The 12,732-nt window shown below is 48.8% G+C and overlaps 1 protein-coding gene across 1 annotated transcript in view; it reads right to left on the bottom strand.

Annotated features, from left to right (window-relative positions):
- RCAN1 (regulator of calcineurin 1) overlaps positions 1 to 10,131 on the bottom strand; it is a 115,658-nt gene extending 105,527 nt beyond the window's left edge. The window contains exon 1 of the mRNA XM_043892716.1: positions 9,699 to 10,131. Coding sequence (XP_043748651.1) covers positions 9,699 to 9,944 — 246 coding nt within the window. The 5' untranslated portion in view covers positions 9,945 to 10,131. The remainder of the gene's footprint in view (positions 1 to 9,698) is intronic.
- Positions 10,132 to 12,732: the final 2,601 nt, after the last annotated feature.

Below are 12,732 nucleotides of genomic sequence, written 5' to 3'. Positions count from 1 at the left end.
ATAATGGATCACTCAAACTTCAGATGAAAGAGGGGACTACTAGTAACCTTCCTGGGACGAGATGGGCAAACTGGAGCACGCAGTCACCCTGTCGATAATAAGTGACTATCAGGAGATCTGGAAAAGTCCCTAGTAATGGACAAACTTCAAAAAAAAAGAAAAGTCCCACTCAAGTGTTCTGGCTTTGTGAGGATAAACCTCTGGCAAACTCTCAAATGGCAACTGGACAGAATTGGCTGTGGGGTCAGGTAGAGTGTCTCTGACACAGGTTCCTCTTGGAGCAATGAAATTTCCAAGACCAATTATAGACACAAGCAGTTAAGTGACTGAAATTGACCTCTTCTCTTCCACAAACTGGCAGACAGGCTTCCCAGGGACCACTGCAGGGTAAGGCAGGAGTGTGAGGATGGGGAAGCCAGAATGTCACCCCCCAAGTATGCCTCTTCAACATAAAAGTTATTTGGATCTGAAGGTAGTTACGAAGCACATATGCAGGAAACCTCCATCTTTCCTCTCTTTCCTGTCTGAAGGTAGGATATAAATGACCCTCTTAATGGAGACGTTCCAGACTCTCATGGAGGAGTGTGCCACTGTGCCCATCAGCTTCCTCCCACGAACGGACTTCCCTGCAGCGAGCTGGAAGCCTGAAACGGCTTCCCTCCCTCCTACCGTTTCTCTTGTCAATTTATTCTTTGTTGAAGAGGCTGTACAAGCCGAGTTCTAAGTCTCCACGTCGTCGTGCTGAGGGTTCTCCCCGCTGATGCATACTGCATGCGTTAGTAACTGTTTTCTCTTGTGATCCATCTTTCTCTTAAAGAGTCACAGCCGAAAACCTAGGACACGCAGAGGCAGGGTTCTGTCTCCCCTACAGGTGTGAGGCTGGAAAGCCTGACGGAAGAGAACTAGAGTCACGGTCACACCAAAGAATATTCTGTTCCTGAGCCAGTTCCTGCCAGGGAAATCCTATGGGGGAGCAAGGGGCAAAGAGGCCATCTGCGCTCCACCGACGGAAGAGCCGGAAGCGACTCGCTGAGCTGATCCAGCTCCGCCAGCTCACTTCATAGATGAAGCGGCGGAGGTCTGGGAGGACATCTTGCCCAAGGACGGGTGGTTTGTTAGGGATCTGTTAAGCCCTTGCATGTGTGTGTGTGTATGTGTGCTCAGTTGTGTCCAGCTCTTTGTGAGCACATGGGCTGTAGCCTGCCACGCTCCTGTCTCCGTGGGATTCTCCAGGCAAGGATACCAGAGTGTGTTGCCGTTTCCTTCTCCAGGGGATCTTCCTGACCCAGGGATCGAACACACATCTCCGGCACTGGAAGGCAGGCTCTTTACTACTGAGCCATCTGGGAAGCCCATGAAGCCCGTAGGCTGTATTTACATAGCATATACAATTAAGAAAAAAAATCGTGTGTCCTCCCTGCCGGCCTGGGAGCACCAGGAGGAAGGATGCTGTCTGTCATTCAACAAGGGCTGTGACCTCTCACACTGACCTCACCAAGACTGTGGGGGGTAGAGTTACTGTCCTCCTTCTGCAACTGGGCAGCCTGGGCCTGGGGAGGCTGACTGACTCATCTGGGGTCCTACAGAGGGCCTTGCCACCCGCACAGTGCTCAGAACACAGCAGGCCCTGAGAAACATGTGTTAAAATGAATATGCCCTTTGACTAGACGAATTCTCTGCCACCCATCTGAAGTAACTCATGGAAAAGTCATGTGTAACAGGAAAAATATGGAAACAAACCAAATATCTACCAATAGGGGCTGGTTAAACAAAGTATAGTATGTGTGCAATGGAATACTACGCAGCAGGAAAAAACGAGACCTTTCTGTGAACCATCATGGAAACATCTCCAAGCTACACCGTTGTGTGGGGAAAACATCAAGATACAGAACAGTAAACAAATATGCAACTTTAGTGTGTCAAGGGGAAAGAGATGAAAGTCTAGTGAAATACCCATGTTATATTCAAACATGCATATAGAAACTCTGGAAGCAGAACATTTACCAAAAATCATAGTTACTTTTGAGAGGACTGACTATCAAGGCCTGGAGAGAGACTTTTCACTATATACCTTTTAATACTTTCTGGGTGTTGAACAATGTGAGTGTATCACTATATTCAAAAAAATTAAATTTAAAAATGTATCAAAATGTACAAACTCAATGACAATAATAAAAATGAAATTCAAACAATATATTACCTAAAAAAATACTTGTTGAATGAGTGAATGAATGAATGATTGAAGGAAGGAGTGAATGAGTTGAATGAATGAATAAATGAGTGAAGTGATGGAGCCAGGATTTCAATCCAGGTCTGTCTGGCTCCAGCACCCAGGTACTGCCTTCTGCTTGAACCCAAGAATGTCATCAGGGCTGCGACTGATGTAGCAAAAGCACTCAAATATACCTGTTAAACATAAATAAATGACTGAGAGAATAACAGAGTTGTAATTCATCTGAACCTCAGTTTCCTGTGGATAAAAGAACTTTATTCATAGAGCTATCCTAGGGCTGAAATAAGATATGAAAGATATGAAAAATTCACGTGCATTACTACATACTGTAAGATGATTCCAGAACAGGCTTTGGAGTTGGCTAAAACCAGTTTTGTGCAATGTAGGAGACTGGGGTCTGATCCCTGGGTCAGGAAGATCCCCGGGAAAAGGAAATGGTTATCCACTCCAGTATTCTTGCCTGGAGAATTCCATGGACAGGACTTTGGTGAGCTACAGTCCATGGAGTCGCAAAGAGTCAGAAATGATTGAGCAACTAACATGAAAGCAGGTTTGCATCATAGGGCCAGCACTTACTATGTGACCTGGGACAGGTTACTTGGCCTCTCCTGGCCTCAGTTTTCACATCTGTAGAATGGGAATGATAGTACCAATTTCACAGAGTTCTTGTAAAATGATGAAATGGTATATATTACACAGAAAGCACTTCACATAAATGAACAGAAACTATTTTATTATCAGTAGAGTAAAGCAGAAAATTTAACAAAAATGATAAAGGTGACAAAGTAAAACAAGCTATTGTTGAGCGAAAAACAAACTCCAAAATTAGCTTTCTGAATCCAAAAACATTTTTGTCTTTTAATTCTGAATTCAGGCCAACTTCAAACACCTCTTTCTCTGGTGTTAATTATGATTACACATGGGAAATACATATTGCACCTGCTGAAATTAGTAATGAAAGGAAAAGTACTGAGCCTTCCCAACATAAAAAAAAAAAAAGCTTTAATTTTCTGAACTTTCAGTTCAGAAATGTTCAGTTCAGTATATGGACTGACAGCTTTTGCTGTAAACCTATCAATCAGATATTTTACTTACGTTAATTAGTGGAGTCTAAAATCGCATTCTTTTATAGTGTTATAGGTTCGATCCCTGGATCAGGAAGATTCCCTTGAAGAAGGGAATGGCAGCCCACTCCAGTATGGCCATGGTGTAGCCCATCACTGCTCAGAGAGCAGAGCAGAGTCACTTATAGTTTCATTAAGTGCCAGCGTATCCACGTTCTGATTAGTATTTACAAAGGAAAAAATTCTCTGTCACAACTGAATTGTATTTTGAATTACTAGTTCTCCTCAGCCCTTGAAATGGGTCCTGACAATTGTGCACAGAAAACATACACCGAGGAGGCAATTCCCCAGCCCACCCCCAACACACACACTGACATACACAAGCGCCATCAGCGTACAGGAGTGGGGCAGTCACAGAACAGGGGTGGCCTGTAGGCAAAAAGAATGGACCGTGTCATCTGCTGGCCTTTTTAGAAAGGAGTAGAGCCTGAAATATAAACACTGGAATCAAACAGCCTCTGCTTTAGCTGTTCTATCACAAAGCCTTTTTTTTTTTCCCCCGGTTCCTTTATGTAATTGTCTTGGGGCTTGAAATGTCTGTAGTTGCTGACAAGTCCTTAAAATGACTGCACCGAAGAAGATATGCTTTGAGCAATGAATGACGGGTGCTGATGGGTTGAGCTGAAAAGGGGATCGAATGCTTGCGAGGGAGGGGAACAGGGAGGAGCGATCAAAAGAACCTCGTGGATGTTAATATGTTCTGTTTGTTTATACATGAGCCAGAAATTCTGAAATTAGGGAAACGGTGGATAACTGTAAACTTTGCACATATATAATAGGCGGGCTTTTCTTAAACTTAGAACATTCTGAACTTTCCCAAATAAACTAAAGCATACCATATTGGCTTAAAATCTCTCCACACTTGAGGAGGTTTATGGTGAAATGTGAGGCCTGGGTCAAGTCTGAGCAAGCCGGTGACACTAGGCTGGAAGTGATGGTCCGGGCAGGCGGGGATGTCACGCTGCAACGGAACCCAGCTGTTAACTCTTCTACAGCACGCTGCCACAAACTGACTCGAGACAGACACAGACAGCTACACGGCCAAGCACATAACAGCCGTGCAAGTGGAAACCACGCACCTCAGCTGTGCCACTTGGGAGCTCCCCAACGTTTCAATCATCAGATCACTACTGAGTGATAACCTGTTTACTACCAAACTACAGGCTTTGGGAGGCCAAGTCTGGGATCTGACGTCTGATGGAGAGAATCCTGTGGACAGAGGAGCCTGGTGGGCTGCCCTCTATGGGGTTGCACAGAGTTGGACACGACGGAAGCAACTTAGCATGCATGCATGCCTTGGAGAAGGAAATGGTAACCCGCTCCAGTGTTCTTGCCTGGAGAATCCCAGAGACGGAGGAGCCTGGTGGGCTGCCGTCTACAGGGTCACACAGAGTCAGACTCGACTGAAGTGACTTAGCAGCAGCAGCAGGAGTGAGCAGCAGCACAAGAGGATGAGGACAGAGGCCATGCGAGGCAAGCCCACATTCGAGGAGGTGCTCTTGGCTCACGTGTTCTTGTCCCAAAGGCTGGGCTCTGGGGCTGATGGCCAGTCATCCTGCTTTATAGCCACAGGGTCAAATGGCGCTTAGGAGAAGGGAGGCCCCAGAGCATGGCCCTGACTCTCATTTTGGACTGGAGAAGACCAAGGCACAGATCTGGCTGAGAGTGGAACCGGTGATCAATGACTCAAGGATATTTTCATGATATAACAATGACTCTGGTCAGGCTAGACCCCTTTTGGCTAGACAGTGGGCCTCAACCTTGTCTCTCAATTAGAACCACCTTGGGGAGTCTCCCAGGCCACGACTCCCAGGCCAAGACTGGAGTTGGTGTGAAGGGGCCTGGGCACAGGCGTTTCGTGAACTGCTCAGGGGCCTTCCCTGATGAAAAGAATTTAAGGACACCGCTCCAACTCCTTTCATGACCATCAGGATATTTCATGTTTTCAGAGGAAAGTTATGGCAGTATCACAAACCTTACATGGACATTTGTTTTAAGAAAGGTGAGTTTATTCACTAGGAGAGTGAATTTTTCTATAATTAGCATTTTCCAAATTAGCCTGCAGGCAAAGCTCTGTCGGTCACATATACATTCATGGCTCAGACAACAGAAACATGGTATTCGTTTCCATTACTCTGTGGAACCACCTCTACTGCCTGGAAACTAACAATATTACGCGAGAACTCTGAATTTCTGTTTAGCATGGTGACAACTAACTGAACTCTTATTCCAGGGAACCAGCCAACCACTGCCAACAATCCAAAGCACAGGTAATTTCTGGTGCAAAGCACAGCTCTGCTTTCTCAGTAAAAACCAAAAAGGTTCACAAGAAGAATACAGCAGTGGAATATGCTAAGCAAACATTTGTACAACAGAAAAATAATCTTATTTTAATAAAAGTTTTCATTTATTCGTAATGGTGTGAATCTCTCTAATATATTACTTGAAATGACTAATATTACTTGAAATTAATGATGATATGGTTTCAGTCATTTTTTAGATAAACAATTAACAATACTGGATGATGATCCAGCTAACAAAAATACATTTTACATATCAGATCCAACTGTGATAGTTAAAAAATGGGCTTCTGATATTAACTCCCTAATGAACTGATGTTAGTTGCTCAGTCCTGTCTGACTCTTTGCGACCCCATGGACTGTCGCCTGCCAGTCTCCTCAGTCCAGGGAATTCTCCAGGCAAGAATACTGGAGTGGGTTGCCATTCCCTTCTTCAGGGGAACTTCCCAACCCAGGGATCAAACCCTGGGTCTCCTGCATTGCAGGCAGTTTCTTTCCCGTCTGTGCCACCAGGAAATGAACTGATAGTTCAGGTCAATTTCTTTATTTCCTTTAAGATGAAGGTTAGAGAATGACATGAATACACATGGGAAGAACACTGACACAGCCTTTTTCCTTCACATCACCTGCCACCCTCTGGATGCCTGTTTCCCCCAAATTCATAGACTGATGTCTTCCCTCTCAAAGATGATGGTATCAGCTATTGGGAGGTCATTAAGGATCATGAGGGTGGGGCCCTCATAATGGGATTAGTGCCCTTGTAAGAGACCCCCACAGAGCTCACTCATCCCTTCCACCACATGAGGACACAGAGGAGCCTACAACCCACAAGAGGGCTCTCACCCAGCCACGCTGGCCTCCACAACTGTGTGAAATAATTTCCTGTTGTTTAGAAGCCACCAGTCTGTGATATTTTGTTACAGTAGCTTTAACAGGTTAAGACACTGTCACTCACCCAGGTGACCCTCCAACAGACCAAGTAAAGATACCTGCAGGGCCAGACCACCAGAACAAAGGGGACCTCTGTGGGCAACACAGTTAACAGTCTGCCTACTCAAGGGTCAGACACCACTGACCTCAAGTAGAATCACATTTTCACTACAGCACCCCAAGGTGACACTCCAGCTTTAGGAAAAATGGCCTTCAAAACAATAAGGTTGTCCAACTGAAATCTCAGAAACTGCATCTTCCCACCTGGAGGGGTGGTGTTGGCTAAATGAGAGACTAGCTTTCTACTGGAAGGCTCTCCAGTGGTCTTAAGGACCCTGTAGATGGGCAACCAAGGCACAGAGCCCCCCTGCCCACATTCGGAGCTCCTGATCCCCAAATGGAGAAGAAAGCACAGTTTCCAACCCCACCAGCCTAGTGCAAACACCTGGCCAGCTCCCCTGACAACCTGAGCTGACATGCTCACAAGGGGCCTCCTTTCTGCCTCTCCTGCCCACCCAGCCTCCCTCCCCAAAGCCATTCTCCAGCTAGCTTTTAATTAGAACAGGACCCGAATCCCTCACAGGGCCTCCCAGGCTCCCAGGGAACCATTCCCTGGCTGCATCCAACCTCGGCCACAACCATCACCCTCACTGGGCCCTGGAAAGGCCTTCGCTCATCCCTGAACTGGAACTTTTGCATCTGCTATGCCCTCTGCCTGGATGCCCACCACAAACTATCTACATGAGGAGCTTCTTCCTGCCAGCCACATCCAAGCAGTGCAGAGTGGCCTTCCGGGGCCACTTGGTGTAAAGTGGGCTGCAGGCTGACTCTCTCTGTAGGTCCTCTTTACCAGCACTGATCCCAGGGCCGTGTTCTGCCCCCTCCACCTTCTCTGAGCCCTGACCCCACCTACCAGCTGCACTGCTTGGGGTCCCCAGCCTCCTGGCTGCCAGCTTGGTTCCACCAATGATGAGATCAGAAAGCTGGGGCAAGTTGGGGTACTTCTTAACCTGCAGCTCACTGCTTCAGCATCTCAGTTCCACCCCTCCATGTCTGCAGCTCCTGCCAGGAGGTTCCTCCCCAGCAACAGGACTTTCCTCTGTCCAACACTCTCTGCTGATTCCCTCAGTCCTGCCCCAACCAACCAGTTCTTCGTTAAACCTCCTGAACCACTGCAGTGTCCCTGCTAGGCCCTGACTGCTGTAGCCCAGTCCTTGTCCTCTCCTCGGTCACTCCCTATCACATCATCCTGATTCCCACCTGTGCACCCCCTTTTTAACACTGTCTCTCCCTTCCTCAGCCTCTGCTAGAACATAAGCAGAAAGCTCATTGCATTCACCACTCTGTCCACTGGGCCTAAAACAGTACCTGAAGCACAGGAAGCATTCGCTAAACAGTAAAAGAATAAATGAATGAATGGTGTCTCTGCTCAAAACGGTACCTTGTGAGTAAGCCTCTTCCCAATCGTTTCATGGTAAAACAGCCGTCCCCCTCCCATCCCTATCTCCTAAGGCCAATTTTTTTCCTATAGTACCATCACCTCCTGACCTATTTGATATGTATTTGTTTCTTGTCTTGTTTTCCCCAACAAAAATGCCAGTCCTGAAGGCAGGAAGGCTCTTTTCTTCACTGCTGTGCCCTCGGAGCCTAGAATAGTGCCTGGCTCAAAGCAGAATCTCCACGCATTTGTTAAAGTGAAGAGCTTGCAAGGTGGGCAACATTTCAGACGCAGCAATTTCAGGATGGTCTCTGACACAGAGAAGACTGCAAAACTATGAGACTGCTAGGCACACAAGCAGCATCTTGTATGATCTGATCTTGCTCCTTTGGCATGACAGCCTAGGACCCTTAAGAAAGAGACTCCGTATGCTGAGAGACCTCAGCCTCAAGAAGAGAAAAGGTTTTAGAGTGAAAGGAGTTAGACCCTGTATTTGCGCCAACTGGAGCTTTAGAAAGCAGTCACAGACCCTTATCTAAGCACACAGCACTGGACATCCTTTCTGAGAGTAGATGGGCCTGTACCTGATGGTACTTAAGGGCACCATTCTCAGTTCCAATGGTGTTCCTCTTGGCAGCCGCCTTCAACTCCAGTTCACTGACAACTGCAGACTCAGAGCCAAGCATCCGAAAGCAACACTTTCTTTGATAGTTGCTCCCCTAATGAGGCATCTCTCTCAAAGGCAGGCTTTATCCTGCAATGCCCGATGAGGTCCACATTTTATTCTGCACACTGATTGCAGATCAGAAATAAATCCCTCCTCCCCACCACCATCTGTTACTCATACCTGCCCCCTCACCCTCCAACGTGTATAAAAGGTGGGGATCTGGAGGGGAAAATAAAAACAGAAAACAAAATCCAATTCCCCCTTTACTGAGTATCCCCTGCCCCCCGCCCCTTTAGGGAGCGGGATTCCCGACTAACTATCCTTAAGGCCTAGGAAATGGTCCCCTTCCCCCAACTCCATTCGACCAAAACTGGCCAAGCGCTGGATAAAGAGCAACCGCGGCTCCTCACCCAAATATTGGCTTTCCTTCCCAGACGTGCAGATTGAGAATGCGGAGACGCCGTCCTATTTATGTACAGTGAGTCAACGTCGCGCGGCCAAATGTCTCTGTTTTCTCCTCCCTATGAATGAAGCGACCCCTCCTCAAAGGAGTTAAGTAAAGTGCCCGGCACGACCCAAGCCCCAAGGTGAGGGTACGCGCATCCCCGGCCATCTGGGCAGCTTATTCATCCTCCGATCGTCTCCTGCTATGGCGCCCCTCTAACCCACCCGAGTTCACACCCGGGGGCGGGGGGCAGGGGCATCGCTGGGAGGTGGTTAACAGCCAGCCCAGGTGAAAGGTAAGCCCCTTTGAAGATCCCCACCATGGGCGGGCAGCGCGCGGCCCGGCAGGTGCTCGGGAACCCGGGATCTCGGGGAGGGCGCTCCCACCCCAGCCGGGACAGAGGGGGACCGAGGCAGGGTGGCCGGGGACATCGCTGCTTTGCCCCGCCGGCGGCCGGGCTTGAAGAGGCTGCCCCGGGCCGGCCCCGGACCTCGGCGCCGCCTCGTCCCGGCAACAAGTGTCCGCCCTCCGCCCGACGGGCCGCCGCGCCAGGGCCCTCACCCGGCACAGGCCGTCCACGAACACGCGCGGGTCCAGGTGGCAGGCGATGGTGGCGCTGGGCAGGTCCTGCAGGTCCACCTCCTCCATCATCTCGCAGTCGATGAAGCTCCAGTCGCCGCCGCCCTCATCGGGCCCGGCCGCCCCCGAGAACTGCGCGAAGGGCCGCAGCGTGCCCCCGGGCTGCGCTAGCGCCTCGGCCGCCTCGGCCGCCGCCCCGAGCCGGGGCCCTGCAGAGCCGTCCTCCATCCCCGCGCGGCCGCCCGCGGGATCCTCGCGCGTCTCTCCGGTCTGCCGACTTGGCTGTTAACCGCCTCGGGGCTCGCGTCGCAGCCGGGGGCGGTCACCGAGGCTCCGGGAGAGCGCCGGGCCCCGCCCGCCGCCTTGCCTTTCGAGGGCCCCGGCCGGCCACCGAGGGCAGAGCTCCGGCGGAGACAGCCGCGGGCCCTTTAAGGCCGGCCCACGTGGGTTGTTGTCCCCGTGGCCGTCCAGCAGAGGAAGCCAATAGAAGACCGCGATTTTCCTCACGTGATCCGTAGGCTGCCGCCCTCAGTCTGAAGTCTCAGAGTGGCCATGTTGGTCAGGGGCAAAAAGCTCCATCTCTAGTTCCGCTTTTCTGACAGCGGACGCTAGCCCAAGGCGCCGGGCAGTGTCTTGGCGCACAGGGATTATAGCTAGAGCGGCAGCGCTTCTGTGGGTCCCATGTGGTGACGTTTTTCAGGCACAGAGGCCAACTTTGGGGGATTTAAGCGAGATATAGCCCTGGCTGCCGCCGTTGGCAAGAGGTTAGACGCTTACCGTATATTGTCAGATACGGGCGCAATGAGGGAACTGAACCAGACCCCGATTAACAATACCCTCCTTTTTTGATTTTTAGCTTATTAGTCATTATATCATTGTTCACAGAAGTAGTCTTTGAATTACTGTTATGAACGGAGTTCCTGCGTGCGTGCTAAGTCGCTTTAGTGGTGTCTGACTGAAACCCTATGGACTGCCAGCCTCCTCTGTCCAAGGGATTGCCCAGGCAAGAATACCGGAGTGAGTTGCCCTGCCCTCCTCCAGGGGATCTTCCCCACCCAGGGATGGAACCCACATCTCTCTGCGTCTCCTGTATTCGCAGGCAGGTTCTTTTACTACTAGCGCCACCTGGGAAGCCAGGTGTAGAGTAGGAGATAACAAAGGAAGCAAAGTCTTGGTCCTTGCCTTTGGGGAGTTTATAGACGCGGGGAAAAAAGCCTTTAAATAAGTCTGGTCAAGGCTATGGTTTTTCCAGTGGTCACCGTATGGATGTGAGAGTTGGACTGTGAAGAAAGCCGAGCGCCGAAAAATTGATGCTTTTGAACTGTGGTGTTGGAGAAGACTCTTGAGAGTCCCTTGGACTGCAAGGAGATCCAACCAGTCCATCCTAAAGGAGATCAGTCCTGGGTGTTCATTGGAAGGACTGATGCTGAAGCTGAAACTCCAGTACTTTGGCCACCTGATGCAAAGAGTTGACTCATTGGAAAAGAACCTGATGGGACTGGGGGCAGGAGGAGGAGCGGACGACAGAGTATGAGATGGCTGGATGGCATCACCAACTCGATGGGCCTGAGTTTGAGTAAACTCCGGGAGTTGGTGATGGACAGGGAGGCCTGGCGTGCTGCGATTCATGGGGTTGCAAAGAGTCGGACACGGCTGAGCAACTGAACTGAACCCAACTGAACTGAACTAAGTCTGTTTCTCCCTCTCCCCCCGCCCCCCTCCCCCTTTATTGCAAAATAGGTAGAATTTCTTCACCGTAAAGGTCAATGTGGTTCAGTGAAAATTTGGGTCTAAAGTCTAGCTTTGCTGTTAATTACTTGGACGAGTAACCTGGATTTCAGTTTCCTCATCTGAAAAATAAGATCATATATGGCAAGTATCCTGTAAGGGCGCAATAAGTGGGGTTTCTCTGTAGACGTCTTTGGAAGATGTGAAATTAGATCTGTACTTTCTCCTGAAGCAAGATTACCCTCTAGTTTGAAACTGTAAGTGATTATAATAAAAAAGGTAATCCAACTGACAGGTGAGATTTGTTCAGAACCTGGCCTGTGCTGTGATTGCTATTTTGACAGCCACAGTGCAGTTCATGCCCTCTAGGAGTTTAAATCCAAGAGGAACAGTGATATGCATGCAGAGATAGCTGATATAGTACAATGTAAATTGAAGGTCTTGAGAAATTGGACCGATCACATATTGCTGGTGAGAATGTAAAATGACGTAGCCATTTTAGAAAAAGTTTGGCAGTTACTCACAAACTTAAACACACAGTTGTCACCTGACCAAGCAGTTGCTCTCCTGTGTATAGACCCAAGGAAAATGAGAGTGTGTGTCCACACAAAAATTTACACAGGAAGGCTCATAGCACTATATTATTCACCATAGCCAAAAAAGTAGAAATAACCCAATTGTTCAACAAGTGATGAATGGGTAAACCAGATGTAGATCCATGCAATGGAATATTATTCAACCATAAAAAGAAATGTACTGATTCATGTAGATTCATGTACAGCATGAATGAACATTAAAAACATGATAATGAAAGAAGCCAGTCACAAAAGTCCAGCTACTGTATGTTTCCCTTAATATGAAACGTCCGTGCATGAGTACTGTCACTTCAGGGGTGTCCAACTCTTTGCAACCCTGTGGAATGTGGCTCACCAGGCTGCTCTGTCCATGGGATTCTCCAGGCAAGAATACTGGAATGGGTTGCCATTTCCTTCTCCAGGGGATCTTCCCAACCCAGGGATTGAACTCAGGTTTCCTGCATTGGCAGGCAGATTCTTTACCACTAGCATCACCAGGGAAGCCCATGAAATGTCCAAAATAGGCTAATTGACAGAGACAGAAAATAGGTAGCAATTGCCAGGGAATGGGGGAATAGAGAAGGGGAAGTGATAAATAGAATATTACCTGCCAGATTAGTAAGCAGAGAATGTCACAGTCATCAGGGATGCAACCACCACCTGACAGTGAATGAGTGAATCCTGAGGGAAATAGAGGAAAACAATAGAATGGG

This window comes from Cervus elaphus, chromosome 31 (assembly GCF_910594005.1).
Source record: "Cervus elaphus chromosome 31, mCerEla1.1, whole genome shotgun sequence".
In the NCBI taxonomy this organism is placed as follows: domain Eukaryota; kingdom Metazoa; phylum Chordata; class Mammalia; order Artiodactyla; family Cervidae; genus Cervus; species Cervus elaphus.
Note: the sequence above shows the minus strand (reverse complement) of the source record. Positions and strands in the feature narration are given on the sequence as shown.